Source organism: Hyperolius riggenbachi, chromosome 6 (genome assembly GCF_040937935.1).
Source record: "Hyperolius riggenbachi isolate aHypRig1 chromosome 6, aHypRig1.pri, whole genome shotgun sequence".
Lineage (NCBI taxonomy): Eukaryota > Metazoa > Chordata > Amphibia > Anura > Hyperoliidae > Hyperolius > Hyperolius riggenbachi.
The window spans coordinates 161,993,371-162,016,724 of record NC_090651.1 but is presented as its reverse complement, the minus strand read 5'-3'; the positions used below and the strand labels follow the sequence as shown (position 1 = coordinate 162,016,724).

General features: G+C 41.3%; 1 protein-coding gene across 2 annotated transcripts in view; it reads right to left on the bottom strand.

Moving 5' to 3' along the window:
* Positions 1–23,354, bottom strand: part of HMCN1 (hemicentin 1) — a 482,637-nt gene that overhangs the window by 310,464 nt on the left and 148,819 nt on the right. For both annotated transcript variants that reach the window (XM_068240141.1, XM_068240142.1), the window contains exons 20-25: positions 21,795–21,907; positions 18,594–18,753; positions 16,058–16,226; positions 14,528–14,655; positions 13,899–14,159; positions 13,713–13,808 (exon numbers count right to left, since the gene is read on the bottom strand). In XM_068240141.1, coding sequence (XP_068096242.1) covers positions 13,713–13,808; positions 13,899–14,159; positions 14,528–14,655; positions 16,058–16,226; positions 18,594–18,753; positions 21,795–21,907 — 927 coding nt within the window. The remainder of the gene's footprint in view (positions 1–13,712; positions 13,809–13,898; positions 14,160–14,527; positions 14,656–16,057; positions 16,227–18,593; positions 18,754–21,794; positions 21,908–23,354) is intronic.

The following is a 23,354-nucleotide window of genomic DNA, read 5'->3' as shown; positions in this document are numbered from 1 at the left end:
CTCTCCTTCACCCCCACATCCAAAACCTCACAAAGTCCACCTCCATAACATCTGCAAGATCCGCCATTTCCTGACCTCTGTCACCACCAAACTCCTCATCAATGCCCTCATAATTTTCTGCCTTGACTACTGCAATGTCCTTCTGTCTGGTCTCCCTATGACCCGAATTGCCCCGCTGCAGTCTGTCAGGAATGTGGCAGCCAGAATTATCCACTCCTCCCATCGCTTCCCCACGGCGGCTCCCCTCTGTGAATCCCTCCACTGGCTTCCTATCCAGTCCAGAATCAGACTCAAGATACTGTGTCTGGCCTATAAATCTGTCCACAAAACCTGCCTAACCAACATTTGCAATCTTACTCAGAGGTACACACCTAGCCACTCACTCCGATTCTCCAATTAACTTTGCCTAAATGCCCCCTGCATCACCCAATCCAATGCATGCCTCCAGAACTTCTCAAGAGCTGCTCCAACACTATGGAACTCCCTACCTCCCCCAACATCTCCCTACCTCCCTCCTTCAACATCTTCAAGAAGGACCTCAAAACTCACCTTTTCACTCTGGCCTACCCACCCTCACTAGAGCTCCAAACCCGAAGCAGAAATGGTGAAGTCAATCTCAGCAGCACAGCAGGGAACAAGGAATCCCCTCAGAGGACAAGATCCCACTAGTTCCGCGAGAGTCACTCTCCTCTGAGGGGATTCCTTTTTCCCTGCTGTGCTGCTGAGATTGACTTCACCATTTCTGGGCTAAGTATCTCCTATTTTTTGCACTACTCCACTTTATGCTCTTTTTCCTATGGGCTGCTCCTTTGCCTAAATTTTTTTTTACTAGGCATCTTATCACTAGTAATACTGTATACTTGGATAGCAATTGTGCACTTTATTTCATAATCTTATATATGTGATATTTATTCGTGGTTTTTCTTTTTTTTCTTTTTTTTTTTTCCATTGCACAGGTGTTTATTGGTCCTGCATCACATTAGGTTGTATACTGAACCCGGGTTCTCCCCCTGTTGGGCTCAATATTGAGCCTGCTGTGGGGTTTTATATCTGACAGCAGCATTGTGTCATTATACAATATATTGCATTTAGAGTGATTGTTTCATATGCAGCAGGGATCATGTTGGAATATTTTCTTGGTTTTTAAATGGTTTTATTCTTTATTGAATCATCAGTACTGTGATTATTAATATACCCAATGTTGAATAAAGATTTTTGTTATACTTTTTCAAATGTTGCTGTGGGAGGTGCTATTTTTTAAGGGCTTTCTTCCTCTACCATATAATTGCTCTTGTTTTGAGCCCTAGCACACGCAGTTATTTGGTTGAGGTGTGCAGACACTCCCTAGAAACTAACAAGCAGCTCTTGGTGCGCCTGCTCTGTCGGAGGCACTGCGGAGACCACGTGAGCGGAGCTCTCCGCATCACGTGGTCCCGCCAGCCAATCCGCGGCCGCTCCAGGATGTAAAAACTGCAAGTGCAGTGAATAATAAGTAGCCATGTGCCTGGCTACGTAGCGGCCTCTCCCTGCCTCCTCTCCGCCCATAAAATGAAACAAAAAAACCCTACTGAGCATGTGCAAAGAGTCTAACGTGTAAAGTACTACATGCAGTACATTATGTAGACGTGCTGCGTTACAATGTAACGCAACGTGGGCACTGTGAACAGCCCATTGATTTTTTCATTGTTGTGCATTGGGGTGCGTTACAGGCTGCTCTAACGTGCGCCTGTAACGTCCCACTGTGAAACCATCCTTAAACTACAATGGCTGAAAGCTGAGAATGGTGATTTTTTTTTCTACTTCTTCCTTGCAAAATACATATAAATAAAATAATGATTAGCAAAAAGTACTGCCCAGAGAAAGCCTAGTTTGTCCTGCAAAAAATAATATATAGATCATGTCAGTGTGATAAGTAGCAATAAAGTTATTGGCAAATGAAATTGCTCTGGTCCTGAAGGCGAAAAAACCTGTGATCCTGAAGTGGTTAATGAATGTCCAGCACTTTGTAATATGTTGGTGCTTTATAAATACAATAAATAAATAAATAATGATGCCAAGTGTATAAAAAGGGTGCCACATAAATATAAAACAACTATATTATTGTAAAATGGCACAACCTAAATATAAAACAACTATATCGCTTGTTATCTTTAACTTTCATTTCCATACCAAATTTATTGATTACAATAACCCATTATTTAACAAATCATCTGTTCTAAAACTGTATAATCGTTCCTTAAACTGTTCCCTATGCTTTCTCACAAAAAAATGTTTACAGTTAAATGTCTTTGCAATCTGCACAACTTCTGCAACTCTCAACTATGTTACAAATTGTTATTCAACAAACTTAAACGAATATATAACAAAGAAGTTTATTTTTACGTTTTGACTCCTCAGTTATCTTTTTTTTTGTTACATAAAACCATAAACAATCATATACTAATTTATAATAAGCAAACAAAACAGGGGATTAAGGATAGGTGCCCTCCAGGTGGGGTTAAGGTTAGGCACCATCAGGGGGTTAAGGTTAGGCACCACCAGGGGGGTTAAGGTTAGGCATCACTGGGTGGTTAAGGTTAGGCACCACCAGGCGGTGTTAAGGTTAACCTCTAGCAGGGAGTTAAGGTTAGGCAACGCTAGAGAGGTTAAGGTTAGGACCCACCACAGGGGTTTAAGGTAAAGCACCACCGGGGGGGGGGGGGGGGGGGTTAAAGTTGAGCACCATCAGGGGGTTAAGATTAGGCACCACTGGGGTGGTTAAGGTTAGGCACCATCAGAAGGGGTTAAGGTTAGACACCAACAGGGTAGGGTTCTATGAGAGAGTAGGGAGAGTCAGGTTATAGTAAAATATTGGTAAGTATTAAAGATATCTTACTACGTGAACGAAGAAGTATAATATTGGTAAATTAAATAATATTGTATCACTTTTACAGGTGCCCATTTTACTAAATGTAAAGTACAGGTTACAGTGGGGAATAGTAGAATATCAGTATTATAAATTATATTTTACAGCATATCCTGGTACCCATTTTACTTCAATATCATTTATATCTGGTGACATGTTTAACCAGAGCCTTTATTATATGCACACCCTTTTACCTATTTATCTAAGGGGGGGGGGGGCTTCCAGACTCTACCATAAGATCCTCTCCTAACGCACGTTGAGGATGAGCACTTTGTCTATAACATTGGACAAGGACATACAGCAAAAGGTGGGAGAGGGGGACACTTTGTTAACCCTCCTTTTTTTGGTACATTGCAAGCAGCTTTAGGTACTTTGGCTTCAATTCATCAAACGGTGTTCGATAACAAAATCCCAGTCCTTAAAATACCGCATTCGGTATTTTACACTTCACTGTGCTAATTCATCAATATTTCCACATGTGTGGTAGAGGTTCGTTAAGTTACCGAAGTACTAGGCTTCAGTTCATCAAAGGCTGTTGGATAACAGCAGAGTGGTGCAGAGCAGCTTGGAATGTCTCTGTGTTGTTACAAGCTGATAACAATAGAAGGCATCCAGACATCCCTTTATGTAAACGTGTTATATTTAATGTTGCTTATACTGCCTCTGCTGCTCTGAATCTGTCCATCAGTGTTTCTTAACATTTTACTTATTTGCTAGTGTTGGGCGAACATCTAGATGTTCGGGTTCGGGCCGAACAGGCCGAACATGGCCGCGATGTTCGGGTGTTCGACCCGAACTCCGAACATAATGGAAGTCAATGGGGACCCGAACTTTTGTGCTTTGTAAAGCCTCCTTACATGCTACATACCCCAAATTTACAGGGTATGTGCACCTTGGGAGTGGGTACAAGAGGGAAAAAAATTTAGCAAAAAGAGCTTATAGTTTTTGAGAAAATTGATTGTAAAGTTTCAAAGGAAAAATTGTCTTTTAAATGCTGAAAATGTCATGTTTCTTTGCACAGGTAACATGGTTTTTACCGCCAGGCAGTCATAAATGTAATAAAGAGAAGAGGTTCCATAAACAGGGACCGGTAACGCTAACCCAGCAGCAGCAGCAGCACACGTGATGGAACAGGAGGAGGCGCAGGAGGAGAAGGCCACGCTTTTTGAGACACAACAACCCAGGCCTTGCATGAGGACAAGAAGCGTGCGGATAGCATGCTTTTTACCGCCATGCAGTCATAAATGTAATAAAGATAAGAGGTTCAATAAACAGGGACCGGTAACGCTAACCCAGCAGCAGCAGCAGCACACGTGATGGAACAGGAGGAGGCGCAGGAGGAGAAGGCCACGCTTTTTGAGACACAACAACCCAGGCCTTGCATGAGGACAAGAAGCGTGCGGATATAGCAGCAATGCTTTTTGCCGCCATGCAGTCATAAATGTAATAAAGAGAAGAGGCTCAATAAACAGGGACCGGTAACGCTAACCCAGCAGCAGCAGCAGCACAGAGCACACGTGACGGAACAGGAGGAGGCGCAGGAGGAGAAGGCCACGCTTTGAGACACAACAACCCAGGCCTTGCATGAGGACAAGAAGCGTGCAGATAGCATGCTTTTTACCGCCATGCAGTCATAAATGTAATAAAGATAAGAGGTTCAATAAACAGGGACCGGTAACGCTAACCCAGCAGCAGCAGCAGCAGCACAGAGCACACATGATGGAACAGGAGGAGGCGCAGGAGGAGAAGGCTACGCTTTGAGACACAACAACCCAGGCCTTGCATGAGGACAAGAAGCGTGCGGATATAGCAATGCTTTTTGCCGCCATGCAGTCATAAATGTAATACAGATGAGAGGTTCAATAAACAGGGACCGGTAACGCTAACCCAGCAGCAGCAGCAGCACAGAGCACACGTGATGGAACAGGAGGAGGCGCAGGAGGAGAAGGCCACGCTTTTTGAGACGCAACCCAGGCCTTGCATGAGGACAAAAAGCGTGCGGATATAGCAATGCTTTTTGCCGCCATGCAGTCATAAATGTAATACAGATGAGAGGTTCAATAAACAGGGACCGGTAACGCTAACCCAGCAGCAGCAGCAGCACAGAGCACACGTGATGGAACAGGAGGAGGCGCAGGAGGAGAAGGCCACGCTTTTTGAGACGCAACCCAGGCCTTGCATGAGGACAAAAAGCGTGCGGATATAGCAATGCTTTTTGCCGCCATGCAGTCATAAATGTAATACAGATGAGAGGTTCCATAAACAGGGACCGGAAACGCTAACCCAGCAGCAGCAGCACACGTGATGGAACAGGAGCAGGCGCAGGAGGAGAAGGCCATGCTTTTTGAGACACAACAACCCAGGCCTTGCATGAGGACAAAAAGCGTGCGGATATAGCAGCAATGCTTTTTGCCGCCATGCAGTCATAAATGTAATACAGATGAGAGGTTCAATAAACAGGGACCGGAAACGCTAAACCATCCCAGATGTTCATTGGTCATGTTACTTGGTTGGGGTCCTGGAGTGTTGCGTAGTCATTTCCAATCCAGGATTGATTCATTTTAATTTGAGTCAGACGGTCTGCATTTTCTGTGGAGAGGCGGATACGTGAACCTTGCAGGCAACGGCATTCTTCAAGCTTCGGGTTATTTTGCTGACCACGTGCTCATGCAACTCAGGCACTGCAGAGCGCGCAAAGTGGTAGCGGCTGGGAACCACGTAACGTGGGATGGCCACTGACATCATGCCCTTGAAGCTGTTTGTCTCCACCACTCGATATGGCAGCATTTCGCAGGCCAGAAGCTTGGCTATGCTGGCTCTTACTGCCACGGCCCGGGGGTCATTTGCTGGCAATTTCCTCTTGCGCTCAAACATCTCCGAGACAGACAACTGAACCGTAGGGCTGCACAACGAAGGGCTGTTGGTTGTTGTGTTTGATGAACACTGGGAGACCTCAAGAGCACTACTCCGGAAAGTGACAGTGTCAGCGTCATCTGATTTTTTGGAATGTTTTGAACCACGCAATGGCTGGGCTACTGCTGCTGCTGAGGCGGGTCTGGTGGTGAGTCTGGTGAACCCAAGGGAGGCAGTGTTGCTGGTGGTACCCTGTCCTGCCGCGTTTGCCCACAGAGTGGGATGTTTGGATAGCATGTGGCGGCTCATGCTGGTGGTGGAGAGGTTGTTAATACTTTTCCCCCTGCTCAGGCGGGTCTTGCACACCTTGCAAATCGCCATGGTAACATCCTCAGTGCAGTCTTCAAAGAAAGCCCAGAATTTGGAGCACCTGCCTTGCTGGCGATTTCTGTTTGCGCCTCTTTTGCCTCTCACTTGAACTTCCACGCTTGTGGTGCCTGAAATTGCGCGCCGCCTACCTTGTGGCACAAGGCGAACTCGTGCAGCAGTGGGTTCTTCAACAGACTCATCTGTGCTGCTGCTACGACGGCGATGTTCTCGTTCACAAACAAAATCTGGGTCTATGTCCACATTGTCCATACCCTCCTCTTCCATCTCCTCAAACTCGTCATATGTCATTGTGGGGGGCCGCCGCCGTGGAGTACAGCTCCCCAGCACAACCGTCAGGGGAAACACCTCTTCCCTTGCCCCTCCCTCTTTCACCGGATTTCTTCCTCATTTCACTTATCCTTACAGTACACGCTGACTGGCAGCAGTACAGTGGCAGTACAGAAATGCTATACAGTGGTGGGTGAGCGGTGTACCACTATTGCCAGCAGCGACACAGAGCACAATGCTATACAGTGGCGGGTGAGCGGTGTACTACTGTTCCCAGCAGACAAAGAGTGGCAGTAAACACAATGCTATATAGTGTGGCTGAGCCGTGTACACAGAGTGGCAGTAAACACAATGCTATATAGTCTGCTATATAGTCACCCCGAACGGGGTGATGTTCTGCAGCACCCGAACAGTGGCGAACACTGTTCGCCCAACACTACTGGGAACGCAGATTTTAGTACCTAAACACACGATACAACATGTTTTCCGGGGTCGGACTCTGAGGCACATACAGATGGTCCCGATCATCATCCTCATCATACAACTCTTCTCCTGAGTCTGACCCACCCACCACCTCTGCCACCCCAACATCCCCAGACACAGTCACAGACCCCTCATCGTCCTCAACATTAACTTGGGATGCTGGCCTGAGCCCGACCTCCTCCTCCACATCAGGCCCCATCATCCCCTCAATGGCAGCCCTCATTAATCGCTCTGGCGCCGGACCGATGGACACAACGTTCTCCTCCGGGGAGGGCTGCTGCTGACCACTGGCTGCTGGGGTGGATGTTATAGCTTGCGTGGGGCGTTGGCTGTTGCTGTTGTTGGGAGTGCTGCTCACAGCGGAGGTCTCTGAGGAACTCATGGTGAGCTCATATAGTGGTTGACGGTGAGTGGAGTATTACTGATCCCAGCAATATACACACTGACTGGCAGAGTACGCAATGCTATATAGTCTGGCTGAGCCGTGTACACAGAGTGGCAGTGAACAATGCTATATAGTCTGGCTGAGCGGTGTACACAGAGTGGCAGTACACACAATGCTATATAGTCTGGCTGAGCCATGTACACAGAGTGGCAGTAAACAATGGTATATAGTCTGGCTGAGCGGTGTACACAGAGTGTCAGTAAACAATGGTATATAGTCTGGCTGAGCGGTGTACACAGAGTGTCAGTAAACAATGGTATATAGTCTGGCTGAGCGGTGTACACAGAGTGTCAGTAAACAATGGTATATAGTCTGGCTGAGCGGTGTACACCGAGTGTCAGTAAACAATGGTATATAGTCTGGCTGAGCGGTGTACACAGAGTGTCAGTAAACAATGGTATATAGTCTGGCTGAGCGGTGTACACAGAGTGTCAGTAAACAATGGTATATAGTCTGGCTGAGCGGTGTACACAGAGTGTCAGTAAACAATGGTATATAGTCTGGCTGAGCGGTGTACACAGAGTGTCAGTAAACAATGGTATATAGTCTGGCTGAGCGGTGTACACAGAGTGTCAGTAAACAATGGTATATAGTCTGGCTGAGCGGTGTACACCGAGTGTCAGTAAACAATGGTATATAGTCTGGCTGAGCGGTGTACACAGAGTGTCAGTAAACAATGGTATATAGTCTGGCTGAGCGGTGTACACAGAGTGTCAGTAAACAATGGTATATAGTCTGGCTGAGCGGTGTACACAGAGTGTCAGTAAACAATGGTATATAGTCTGGCTGAGCGGTGTACACAGAGTGTCAGTAAACAATGGTATATAGTCTGGCTGAGCGGTGTACACAGAGTGTCAGTAAACAATGGTATATAGTCTGGCTGAGCGGTGTACACAGAGTGGCAGTACACACAATGCTATATAGTCTGGCTGAGCGGTGTACACAGAGTGGCAGTACACACAATGCTATAGAGTCTGGCTGAGCGGTGTACACAGAGTGGCAGTACACACAATGCTATGTAGTCTGGCTGAGCGGTGTACACAGAGTGGCAGTAAACACAATGCTATATATAGCGTGGCTGAGCGAGGTGCACAGTGGCAGTACACACAATGCTATATAGTCAGGCTGAGCCGTGTACACAGAGTGGCAGTACACACAATGCTATATAGTGTGGCTGAGCGAGCGGTGTACTACTATTCCCAGCAGACACAGAACAGTAAACACAATGCTATATAGTGAGGGTGAGCGAGCGGTGTACCACTATTCCCAGCAGACACAGAACAGTAAACAGAATGCTATATAGTGTGGCTGAACGAGCGGTGTACCACTATTCCCAGCAGACACAGAACAGTAAACAGAATGCTATATAGTGTGGCTGAGCGAGCGGTGTACCACTATTCCCAGCAGACACAGAACAGTGAACAGAATGCTATATAGTGTGGCTGAGCGAGCGGTGTACTACTATTCCCAGCAGACACAGAACAGTAAACAGAATGCTATATAGTGTGGCTGAGCGAGGTACACAGAGTGGCAGTAAACAGAATGCTATATAGTGTGGCTGAGCGAGCGGTGTACTACTGTTCCCAGCAGCGACACACAATGACTGGGGGGGACCCTGGCTAGCGTGGCTGGAGAGCGAACTACCCTGCCTGCCTACCCAAAGCTAAACCCACAGAGAAATGGCGGAGATATGACGTGGTTCGGGTATTTATTTACCCGAACCACGTGACCGTTCGGCCAATCAGAGCGCGTTCGGGCCCGAACCACGTGACCCGTTCGGCCAATCACAGCGCTAGCCGAACGTTCGGGGAACGTTCGGCCATGCGCTCTTAGTTCGGCCATGTGGCCGAACGGTTTGGCCGAGCACCGTCAGGTGTTCGGCCGAACTCGAACATCACCCGAACAGGGTGATGTTCTGCAGAACCCGAACAGTGGCGAACACTGTTCGCCCATCACTATTATTTGCCACAACGTAGATAAACTTCCTGGAGACATTACAAATGCCATGCTTGGTGATTTCACCACTTGCATCTTTGCATATTCAAACAGGGACTCAAAGGGTTACACCACCGAAGGGTATCTGGGGATATCTTTTGTCCCGTTCTGTCTGCTTACTGCCTGGGGGGTCTGGAAGCTTGTGTGGAGAAGCCTGTGTGACCTATCAGCACCTATCAGCGGCACTTGCAGGAGAACAGGGGCTGTTTCTATTGGCTGCCTGCTCCTGCTAATCATGAAAACATTCACACAGAAGGCTTTCGAAGCCTGTAACGACAGGGGAGAGCTGGAGATAATCACCGAATGTGTTAGCGAATGTGGTAACCTTGATGAATTAACATTTACTGACATTTGCTGACATGTGTTGAGCACATGTCGGTAATTTATCTCATTGCTCTGTCATTTCAGCTTCTCATTCGGTAACAGCTTTGATGAATTAACATTTTCGAAAGTGCTCCGTTAAGTCAGCTGTTTTCAGCATTACCGAATGCGGTAATGCTTGATGAATTGAAGCCTATATGCTTTGTTATTGTTCAAGGGCAAAGTTGCATGTCGGGCACTCATCTCCCCGAGCATGAACTTGTACCCAGCCAATCCACTGCCTGAGATAAATGTGTAGGCATGTCAATGAAAGACTACAAAGCTGGAATACAATGCAACCTATAGACAGTAAAAAATGTAATGGAAAGAGCAGGGGAATTGGAGGTGTGTGTGTGTAGGGAGGGGGTATAGAAAATTCTCAGATATACAGCTTGTTTGTTTGTCTGACTGTTTGTTTGTTTGTTTGGTTGGTTGTTTTTTTTTTGGGCCAGCGTAGCTTGGATTGCTTTGCACTGACACCCAACATCCAAGTGAAGCTAATTCCAGAAAGCTACATCATACAGAAATAAATAGGAGACACCGAGAGCCCAATATAGTGTAGTATGTATTGGAAACCGTGGATAAATGTAAGTGTGAGATGAGTATACTCACAAACATGAGTTACCTCTTAGGCAACCACTGTAGATGCAGGCGAGGAGATTAGACCTGTCCTCACTCAGGATTAAGATGTCGCTCTCTGTAGATCAGGAAAGTAGGGGTAGGTCACCCCTCCACCAGGGGTGGACACAGTATTATCGTAAGAGAACAGAGGCGCCAGCAGGATAAAAGGTAATAAAAAATTTAAAATTTGCTGGGAGGCAGTGGTGGACTTACCTCCGGAAAGCAGACTCAAAATACTGTCTGAATTAAACAAATACATTTATTATTGGTACCCCAAAAGATGCAACGCGTTTCGCAGGCACAGCCCGCTTCATCAGGCAATAAGATAGGGGACAAACAGTAGCTCGTCAGTAGCACGAATGGCACCTCTGTCAAGACAGTAATAATAATACCAATACCAATAATAAATGTATTTGTTTAATTCAGACAGTATTTTGAGTCTGCTTTCCGGAGGTAAGTCCACCACTGCCTCCCAGCAAATTTTAAATTTTTTATTACCTTTTATCCTGCTGGCGCCTCTGTTCTCTTACGATAATACATCATACAGAAGTTCATTGCCTTTGATTCAGTATCCAATAGTGCCTCTTGAATTGGCTTGAGCTGTATTAGCTGCAAATTATTTGAATTAGCTAAGCACAGGGACTTTTATGTATGAGGCAACTGATTTATCAAAGAATCACAAGGTCAGCAATTTAGCAAAAATGTCTTCAGGTGATTTGTTTGAAAAAAAATAAAAGGTTTTGTGCAGTGTATGCTTGTTAATTCACTAAAGCTTTCACAATCATTGCTATACTCCAATTCCAGGTTCAATCTTTCTAATAACAATTGTGATGCTTTTTAATGGTGTTTTATAAGGATAAAGAGTATTTACAAAATGATACTTTCTAGCTATTGTTTGTTTAAATTAATTATAATTATTGTTTTGCCTCTAAAAAAGGTCTAACTCTATATTTGATTTTTATTTTCTATTTAAAAAGAATGCTTGTTGCTTTAAAAGAAAGTTATTTTGAAATTATTATTAAAACCAAACAATTCGATGGTGTGTTTATATATGAATGTGAAGCCTGTAAACAGCATAAATAAAGCAAAAAGAAAATGTAAGTATTTATGTTGGCTTTGCTCCCACACATACTTTGTAAGCCTTCTGATATTCCTCAAAGTCTAACTTTCCATTTGATAAACATGCTCACAGGCATGCGTGTTCACATAGAGTCTGAAATCAGCATGCTTGCCCTCTCTCAAAAAAGCATAATGACACATGATGATAGCACACATTCTAGTGTAGTACTGTGTTAAATGTCTCATCTAAAAGCAAAAAAAAAAAAAACTGTAGAGATTTCTGCTTTATTCTTTATTTCCATCGGAAATGTAAATTGTATTATACTGTATTTCTTATTCACATTGAATATGAAATATATACATCTAATATAAATAAATGTGTAAAAAGAAAAAGCCTCTTGATGATAAGTGTTATTACTGTTATTACCCTAGTTTACAGTAATTATTTTTTTTTCATTGTAAGTTAAGGTGAATAGAAGACTGACTATGGTTTTGATTCATAAAGCATTACCGAGCACTTAGCAAAATGTCAATTCATAAAGGCTGTTACCGCATGGAAAGCTGAAATTACCGAGCAGTGAGGTAAATTACCAACTTGTACGGTAAATACCTCAACGCATGTCAGTAAATGTCAATTCATAAAGACTAGAAAATGTGGTAAAGCCCAGAAACATTACCGGTTGCCCTGGTCTGTCGGAAACAGTGCAGAGACTGTGCAAAGCCTTGATTTACAGAAGCAGAGATGGATAATTTATGACTGACAGGAGCAGAGAGCCAATAGGAACAGCCTCTGTCTCCTGTAAGTCCTACTGATCGGATATTGATAGGTTGCAATGCCTTCTCAGAAAGGCCAAGCTTTTCTACCCCCCCCCCCCCCCCAGGAAGCAGAGCAGAGAGAGCAGAACAAAAAGAGGTTTCCCCTGGAGCCCTTCAGACGTTTAAGAGGAGCTAGTGGAAAGATCACCTATGCATGGCATGTTTAATGTTCCTTGCAGTTCATGTAAGCTGTGGCAATAAAATAAAATGTTAAGAAAAACTTATGGACAGATTCACAGGGAGCAGAGGGAGAATAACAAACAGTATAACAGGCATGTACATTCCAATGGGATGTCGGGAATGCCTCTTACTATTGTAATGCCCTCACTGTAGGGAACAGCATGTAACAACACAAAGACAACTTCACATCTGAGGAGTTGAGTTGAATGATTTTTGTACCAAATCCATCCCCCTGGTAAGTATTAGACTAAAAAGTTGGAGTCGAGGAGTCGAAGTCGGAGCCATTTTGAGTACCTGGAGTCGGAGTTGGAGCCAGATGATTTTTGCACCGACTCCACAACCCTGATTTCTACCACACCTGTGAACATTTTTATGAATTAGCAAACAAAAGTCTAAAATATCGAATGTGGTATTTTAACGACCATATTTTTTTTTAGTCAGCCTTTTATGAATTGAGGCCTATGTCATTACTTACTCAGTTTTCAGATTTGGTGTTCAGATAAATTTATTTTGAAAAAAGTTAGTCACATGACCCAAAGCTCTGTGCACAGTGTGCAGGGTGAGAGTTTCTTCCTCTGCCCAGAACCCTCACCTGATCAATACAGGAAAAGAGTGAGCAACTTCAACTATGTGTTCAGAGGAGAAGACGGGATATTGTTCCTCACATCTTCCTCTCGCATACCTCATGTGAATGAAGATGACATGGGTTTTAACAGCTTAAAACACTGGCTTCAGCAACAGCTCTCAGTCCACTGCCCCTTCTCACCAGTTTCTTTTTAAGCATTAGATCATACTAATGATGCAGAGGGCGCTGTGCCCTCTGAGCACTGGCACAATAACTACATGGTTCACTCCCTCTAAAGGGGGCCACACATGATACAATAAAATGATCCAATTTTATGGCAATTTGATAAAAAAAAAGCTTGGATTTTCAGAAAAATCGAAAGCTTTTTTTTTCCAAGCAAGAAATCCGATCGACTTTCCCAATGTTATTCAAGAAAAGTTGATCAGGAATGGTGGATTTTCTGATAAATTTTTATGAAAATTATATGGTGTGTGATAGATTGTCAATTTATTAATATATACACGCTAGCAATTTTCTCAGAGTTTCCAATCATTTTTATCATAATTGAAGACAAATTAAAAATAGGTGTGTGGTACATTGGTCAGATTTTTTAAATGTTACAGTCAGTCAGAAAAATGTATTGCTATTCTTGAATTGAACAGATAGTTAAAAAAATGTATGGTGTGTGGCCATCTTTACCAATTGATATTCACCATTGTAGAAAAATATTTGATTTTATATGTAAGAATGTAAATGATGTCAGATATACATACCTTTTACCAGGCAGGGAAATGCCACCTGTTGGCTGGAAACTCTCTCCTGGTTTATTTTGTCATATGGAGGTGTCAGGTCAGATAAGGTTGGAGGAGCTACAATGTCAAAACACATTGACAAAGGTGAATACCAAATTAATAAACATGCAAATAAACCTATAAGCTGTAACAAAGCTGTTTGCTTACCTTGAACCTGTACAGTCACATTGGCCCTGTCCTGGCCAGCCATGTTACTGGCAACACAGGTGTACACACCAGCATCAGAGAGCTGTACACTAGCAAATCTAAGAACAGAGTCTGGGAACCTTTCATCCAATGCTAACATTATTCCATCTTTGAACCAAGTTGTTTTCGGTGGTGGAATCCCATGGCTTGTGCAGACTATTTCAAATCTTTGCTTTTCATTTATCCTGATTACTTGAGGTCCACGCTGAATTTTGGGAGGTACTAATAAATTAGAAGACATCAAGACAATGAAAAAGCTATGGTCAAATGTTTTATACTTTTAAATAATACACATTACAAATTTAGAGTTGATTGTTATCTTCATGTTCATTCTGATGCAAATAGAAATTGAAAGGTAATTAAGATGAGCTACAGACTTCAGCTTTGCATCGGACATAACCATTAAAAATGTAGAAAACACATTTCTGCAACTTCTGTACTGATTTTCAACACTAAAAACACTGAACGTGACAGATCTGAACTTGGCTATCTACTGTAATAATTCACAGTGAAATAGATGTACCGTTGGTGGTTTTACACCTTTTCAAACTTTGTCAGTCCAAAAGATATGTATGTAATCAAGTGCATACCATAGACATTGAGCTTTACAGTCTGCGTGATGTTTCCTGCTATGTTGGTAGCTACACAAGTATACAATCCAGCATCTGTAACTCTAGCATCTATTATCCTCATTGAACCAGATGGAAGAATATTGTGCCTGAAATACATGCAATAGAAAGCATTAAATAAGCTCAATGATGTTATCTACAATGCGTGAGTAATATATTATACAATATCAGCTTGATTGTTTAATTTCTTAATTTTTTTACCCTGCTGTACACATACTCCAATTAAATATTGTCTATCGACCACTATTGTTTCAAAAATGCTAATCTGCTAAAGAAAACTTTATGAATATATTACTATTATCATGGATTTAAATTGTGCCAACATCTTCTATGGTGCTGTACAGTAGATGTTACATAGTTAAAAGACTTGCATGAACAACCAGGGATTCAGAAAACATAAAATTGAATACTGAAGTGTTAGTTAGGACACACAAATTTGCTTGTACAATATACTGTACATAGAAACATAATGGAAACATGAGAGAGAAAAAGAGAGAGAGCGAGAGAGAGGAAGAGAGAGAGAGAGACATAGCTTACAGTTTCAGGGGTTAAACGATAAAGGCAATAGGTGAAGGAAGTGGAGTAAGTGGTAATGGTGTTGCAGTTGGTGACCTGTTAGTCAGCACAACTTAAATTGTATGCTTTCATGAAGAGTTAGGATGGGCTGGTAAAGGTTGGTTAGTGCTGAAGAAGCGACAGTAGAAGGGAACAGTTGTTTTGCTATGTATGGATGCCTCAGATAGGAACAATGAAAGTCTGGATTGTTTTTAGATGAACAGTGTACAGTCTGTATCCAAGTGAGATATTTACTGTGAATTGTTTTTTCAGGACAACCTAGGCTTTCTATTGGTAATATTTTTCCAAAAATTCTCTTATTTTATATGCATTTGTTGTAGGGAAAAATTGGACGTAAGTGCAGAAAATACAGTTTTTCAGTTTTTACCCTTTGTAATTTTCCCATGACAAGTCCCACAGTTTATATCCATGAGTAGCAGGATATTAGTATATAGCCCTGACCCCTCAGTAATGTTACGTCATTGCCATTGCGCCCAGAGCCCTCTAAGAGATCAACTGATTTTTCTGCTCAACAGACGGGAAGGGGGGAATAATAGTTAACAATTATACACCTTGCCAGCAGTAAAGACGTCAGCACCATTTATAAATGAAGGAATGTAAATCCGGGGTGAGGTAAGATTTTACAATGAGCAAATACTGACTAAATCATTTAAAAATGAATATTTTAAAAAATAAGCAAGTTTTTTTCAATTTAGTTATTTACTGCAAAGTGTTGCTTTAAAGTGAACAGAGATTAGCAACTCTTTATTTTACAGTAAATACATTTTAGTAAATCAAGCCTATAATGAAATGTATAGGAACTTTTGTACTATTTTAGTGGATGTATATCCCAAGGGGTGCTGGAAGAAGTGTAGATATGTTTATCAAGACAGAGTCTTTTCTTTATTACAACAGAAAAATAAGCTGTTACTATACCTCTGTGAGAAAGGTGAGATCAGCTGTGTTTCTTTGGCCCAGGTAATAAATGGAGGAGGAACACTTTTTATTTCACAAGGAAGTACCACATCCTCATTTACGTTAGCTGATATTTCAATGTGCTTTTTAGAGCCTTCTTCAAGTCCTGCATTTACGAATCTGGGCTTTACTGAAAATGATAAATAATAAATATCAGTTATATGGATTTCCTTCACAAACTGCAGGCAATGTGAAGGAAGGTTGTTGGCATAAAAATCATAAATATCACTTACTAAGAACAATATGGGCAACTTTAATGATCAAGCATCCCATAACTACACTGTATATGTTTGAATATGTGTGCAAAGATACATTTAAGAAAAAATTCTTGTTTTAATGTATGATATGGTTATCATGCCAGTAGCTATAGAAGGGAATGATTTTATTGATTTGTTTTTTGACTGTGTTTGGCTGTTATATTTTAGTCCATGTACTTAAATAAACATACACTTGTTTTTTAGGCATTTTTCTTTTATATTGACCTGAGGATGCAGGTTAAAGCCTGTGAAACGTATCATCACCTTACTTCTGTGCTCAAATAAAGTCCTTTCTAATATTTGGTTGTCTGTTCATCTGGAGAGATAAGACTACCTCTCTTGACTTATATATAGATATTCCAATATACAATTTGGGACCTCCAACCCCTGTTTTATTAACAATACTCCTAAACTCAGCATCATAATGATGTTCAAGCTGAATGACTAAGGGCAGAGTGGTCTAAAACATGTTGGCTCTCCTGTTTGGATGTCCCTTTATATGATGTAATAAAGCTGGAGTTTTAGCCAACTTTGTGTGCAGCAAATTTTCTTCACCCGTTTTGGATTTGGCCAGTCTTTCTCCAGCTCTTCCTATTGGGTTGCAGAGGGGTATGAGTGATATGCTTTCTACCAAAACTGAATGTTTTAATGCATCAGGTGAAATAGCTTTCCATTGCCATCACAAGTGTTAGATGAATAATTGCATCATCTGGTAAAGTGTGAATGATGCAGGCAAACAACTAACTTGACTAAAGTGAGTGTTTTTACTCTTGGTACTTCATCACACCCTATGTGTAACAAGTACTGTACATGTCATGTGGTGTCAGTAAATGTTCTGTGATGCACATGCACATACACCGTGTAGTGTATATGACACACTGCAGACGAAATCAGGGCCAGGACAAGGTTCCCCATTACCCAAAGCAGATATGCCAAAATGCCACCCCCCCCCCCCCCAATCAGATCTTTATTGATGCTTCCAAACTTGCACAGTTGAGCTGACCAGGACGAATGTTCACAATTTAAAGCCTGACACCGCCCACCTGTCAGCAGTGCACAGGGTTCCATGTCTACAAGTCAGCCCTACTGATGGTACAGCTTCTTGTATCTTAGAGTAATTATTGGAGGCTCATTCGTGGCTTATCTCACCTGGCCTGGCAACCTCAGGCACTTATCTTGATGATTACACTGACAGTAGGGGATAAGAGCACAGCCGGCACAGTGTGTTTCGCTGCTAAGCAATTGTCTCTGTGGAGGCCCAGCCCTGGACAAGACAACGGCAACTCTATAAACGTTGTTGTCACTCCTAGTCAATCACCAGAAAAGAAGTGCATTTTAATTATATGACCTCAGGTCATATTACCTTGGGGATGATCATCACAACTTTTCACAAGAATGTTCTCTCCTTATTCTTATTTGTATTTCTCACTAACATTTTACCAATGCCAAAACCACTCAAAATACACTGTTCCTGAATAAAGTCTTGCTGGTTGATTTAAAGGAAAACAGATAGGGAGACAAAATTCATCAGAAAAGATGAGGATGATCAAACACACACTCCAAGGCTGAGCACAAGTTTGCCAAGGGAGGCAACTAATAGGCTAGCACAATGATAGTGGAAGATGTTTGGAAAGCTCTGCTCTATGCAATAACTTTCATGGTGGCCACATGACACTAGGAGATTGACTAGCAAAGCACATTTTTTTTTTTTCAGATCAACCAAAGTGACCAAAAATGCAGGTAGTCTGTTGAGATGAATGTGCACTGAAGCCTCAACCAATCAATCAGGTGCTAAGAAAAGAACAGGATGTTTGCTGCACATGATAACAAAGTTATCACAATTAAGGCCCATACACACGTCTGATTTTTCGGAACAACGGGTCGTTTGAACGTCCCGTCGTTTAGACGTCCGCCTGCTAAATCGGGCGTGTGTACAGACTGTCGTTCGCGAGATAAGTCTGAGTTTGAGCGATCTGCCCGGCACTTCACTGCACTTCAATGCATATTTACTTCTATGATCAACTGCACTACAGAGAAAGTTTCTCAAATTCATTAATATACTTACATGCAAATCGACAACAGAAATCAAACTTGTGCTGTTGCTTACAAACTGTGGAATGGAAAATAATTATCAATGCTCCATTACCAAAAGGAGAACTAGGAGGCAAGTATGGAATTTCTGGAAGATTATTTTATTTACTTATTTATAATCCCAAACTTACAGTATATGTTCAACTTACCGTAAACAGTTAACTGGACTTTACGGGCTGCATAACCAGCAGCATTTGTTGCCCTGCAGGAATATTCCCCAGAATCCTCCCCACTTGGGGCAGACAGGAACAAACTTCCATCTGATTCCAACATTTTAGTGTTATTGTTTGGAATGATTGTTTCTCCCTTCTGCAAATAAAAATAAATATTCGGACAGACACAGTAGAACAAAGTAAATACATTACACACACATGCACACAATCACACACACAACATAATAAATATGTCCCAGTGCAATGTTAATGTTTTAAAGATAATTTGCAGACAATGTAACTCCTTCCTTTACCTAGCATCAAAAACACACACTTTTCTCCTATTCTGCTTATTCCTATCAACATGCTTCATTTAACAAACATTGCTAGCAGGGCATACACCTATAAATAATGCATGTGAAAAGCAAATTTTACTTGCTAGATATTTATAAACTTTATAAAAGCTTTAAAGGGAATCTGAAGCCAAAATAAACTTACAAGATAATGAATTGTATGTGCAGTACAGCTAAGAAATATTGTTTCCAGTACAGGAAGAGTTAAGAAACCTCAGTTATTCTCTATGAAAAGAGCTTCTCTGAGCTCCATGACCAAATTGGTTGCTGATTTCTGGAGTAGAGATGTAGCAAACATAGAATTTTCCGTTCACGAACGGTGAACGCAAACATCCACAAAATGTTTGCGAACATGCAAATCTGGTGAACCGCCATAGACTTCAATGTGCAGCTGAATTTTAAAATCTACAAAGACTTTCCCTGGTCACAAAAGTGCTGGAAAAGTTGTTGTTGTAACACCTGGATAGGGGCATGCCAGAGGGGGGTCCATGCCAAATGTCTCACCAAAAATTACAGAGTTGATGCAAAGTCAGGTTTTAAACCCCAATGAGCAGAAATAACATTATGTACAGCTCTGGGTGTCAGTAGGCTGTGGAGTGTCTCACACAGAGAGATACAATAGTACTATCAGAATACAGTGAAATAATAATGCATTGGAGTGGTTCTGTGCCTACAACTTAATGAGGCAACAGCAGTAGTGTGCACACAGCTCTGGGTGTAAGTGGACTGTGGAGTGTCATACACAAAATAAACACAGGAGACTGATGTGCAAGCCCTCAAAATGGCTGTTTGGAGTGCTTTCACAGCAAGTGAGGAACAAGAACACAGGCCTAGCTAATACTTTCCCTACCTATCTGCAGCAAGTCTGACCCTGCTCTCACTAACAGTCAGCAGCCAGCAGAGAATTGATCCAATATGGCCACCGCAACTGCTTTTTGATGTGGGTGTGGGAGGTCCAGGAAGAAGTGGTAGCTGATTGGCTGCCATGTGTCTGCTGACTGTGAGGTAAGGGGTCAAAGTTTTGCTCAATGATGATGTATAGAGGGTGAATCGAACACGACAAATGTTCGCTGTTCGTCGCAAATGCAAACAGCCAATTTTCGCAGAATACTGCTTGTCGGCGAACTGTTCGGGCCATCTCTATTCTGGAGTACTATACATCAAAAAAACAGTGTCTGACAGCTTCAGATAAGGTTTATTGAGAAGAGACATTCAAAGGGTTGAAAAGAGACGTTCAAAGGGTCATTAGCTCTGCAAACCACACTCTGACCCACTAGCAAGATTAAAAATTATCCCCTAGGAGAAAACTCAGGAGAAAAGGGGACTTGCATATGGGCCTCTGTATTTTAAACCTTTAAGACAGAGTCAACTACAAATATGACAATATGTTGCAATGCTATAAAAAAAGCTATAGAACTGAGAATAAAAATATGAGACTAATTTCTTTGCTACTAATGTTCTATTCCTTATCCATACTACATATACTGTACAATTCATTATATCATAAGTTTTTTTTCTCTTCAGTGTCACTTTAAGCAGTGAACATAAAATAGATGACCACTGCCTGCCTCACTGCAGTTGGCCATTCACTTGCATTTGGATGTGTGAGCATAGAAGGCAGACTAATGCTGGTTCAAAAAAAGGCAGCTCTCAGAGAAGTAATCTGCTGTGCTATGGCGTAAATCTCATAAAAGAGTTTATACAAGAAGATCATTATTTAGCACGTAAGATCTGCCTTAGCATGCATAGTCAGCAATCTGACCTTAAAAGTAATTGTTTGAAATCTATAATATTGGAAAATGTCTATGGCCTCAATTCATTAAGCTTATCTCCTGTCTTTAATAACTCTTCTAGAGTTGTTACCATGGTGATAAGGCATGTAGTATTCAGGAAACATTTTACCTCAGGCAAACCTAAAGTTAACTCTTCTGTCTTTAAGTTAACTCTTTAATCCTTAAAATAACTCCAGAGTTAAAGACAGGCTGTTTATTCACTGCATGTGAAAATATCTACAGAGGAGGTAAATTAACTACAGAGGAGGTAAAATAACTACAGAGGAGGTAACTTAACTACAGAGGAGGTAACTTAAGGAATAAAGAGATAAGATAACTCTCTCTTATGTGGAGGTAAGTTTTCTCTTGCCTTATTATCTCCAGCATGATCTTAGTGAATTGAGGCCAATGTGTTCTTTACCAATATGTTAGTATTAATTATCAAATGTACTGCACAAGGTTTTTGGGGTTTTTTTTAGCTATTTTTGGCATTACATAGTAATAAAAAAATGCAACCTCTTGTTGTTTACTTTTCTAAATAAAGAGCTATATTGTACTGAAAGAGTTACTATTTTTTGGTGATTTCGACCAAACCTTTGGTCTTTTTGAATTGCGCTTTGATTGCTACAAAGGAGCTGACTGGCCATGACACACCATTGTCTTATTCCAACACATGGGTACTAGTCTGAAAAGTATCAGTTATATGCTAATACGGAGTAACATTTAACTAAAAGAAGTATTTAAGACGGTGAAACCAGGTTAGTTAATGTAAAAATGAGAATCCTGAATAATTAATTACATTCTGCTATGTGTTATTACAGTTCCTCTTTAACTCGTATGGCTTCTCATTATCCTTGCATATTGTTAGCTTTTACAGGCATGTCTTTCTCTCTTATACTGCTTTGTTACCGCTGTGCTGAACACTTTTTACTATTCCGTTTCTGGCACACGTCAGTGGAAATTACTCTAAAAATCTCACAACTGTTTGTGTTATGAATGCTATTAATACCATCATGAATACTACTACTACTACTAATAATAATAATAATAATAACAACAATAAGAATGACAACCTTTTTCCAGGAAATGACTGGAGCAGGAACTCCATTGGCTTTGCATGGCAAAGATATTGCATTTCCTTCAATTGTGCTGAAAATCTGTGGTCCATGTTGAATAACTGGAACAACTGAAATAATTAAAAAGCATTAAAGAAAGCTGCTATCATCAAAAAGTTAAAGAATTGGGCTCAAAGTTACAAAGGTAATCTACAGTCAAATGAAGATAAAAACATGTATATGAATGTGTAGGAGTTTTATAATTAGTTTTCTCAGCATGTGAATTTTTATTATGACTTAGAAATTGTAATCATTAATGTACTTTAGGGGAAGTTATATGTAAAAAATGCATTTATTGCAAACTATGCGAGACTACAATTGGTAGATTTGCATTTACTTTTATAATTTTGTAAATGTTTTCCACATTTATAAAATACATTTTTAGTTGCAGTATGATATGGTAGCCATCAGCATGAAGTTTTGAATCAGGGTGATACCATTTTTTGGCTAACATAAAAGAAAAAGAGTAAGCTTTCAGCCAATAAGCCTACTCTAGAGTCTGTTCCTGCAGACTGACTCTGAGGTGGGGTTATTGGTGGATAGCTTACTGTCTTTCTTTTAAGTTGGCCAATAATTTATATCATCCTGATTCAAAACTTTCTGCTAAAATCATTTTTTCATGGCAGAAATGGTGCTTGGTGTCCTTACTTGTTCATTAGGACAGTTGTTTTTCACTTTCATGCTTGTTTTAGTTGAACTGCTCCTTATAAAAATACTAAAGGTTTAACTGAAAATGTACTCTCTTGTTGACATTAACTCCATCAGTGCAAGTTGAAAAAAAAATCAATATTTAAGAGTAAAAAAACTATTGGTAACACACATACAGTGGTGTGAAAAACTATTTGCCCCCTTCCTGATTTCTTTTTCTTTTGCATGTTTGTCACACTTAAATGTTTCTGCTCATCAAAAACCGTTAACTATTAGTCAAAGATAACATAATTGAACACAAAATGCAGTTTTAAATGATGGTTTTTATTATTTAGTGAGAAAAGTAACTCAAAACCTACATGGCCCTGTGTGAAAAAGAAATTGCCCCCTGAACCTAATAACTGGTTGGGCCACCCTTAGCAGCAATAACTGCAATCAAGCATTTGTGATAACTTGCAACGAGTCTTTTACAGCGCTCTGGAGGAATTTTGGCCCACTCATCTTTGCAGAATTGTTGTAATTAAGCTTTATTTGAGGGTTTTCTAGCATGAATCGCCTTTTTAAGGTCATGCCACAACATCTCAATAGGATTCAGGTCAGGACTTTGACTAGGCCACTCCAAAGTCTTCATTTTGTTTTTCTTCAGCCATTCAGAGGTGCATTTGCTGGTGTGTTTTGGGTCATTGTCCTGCTGCAGCACCCAAGATCGCTTCAGCTTGAGTTGACGAACAGATGGCCGGACATTCTCCTTCAGGATTTTTTGGTAGACAGTAGAATTCATGGTTCCATCTATCACAGCAAGCCTTCCAGGTCCTGAAGCAGCAAAACAACCCCAGACCATCACACTACCACCACCATATTTTCTTGTTA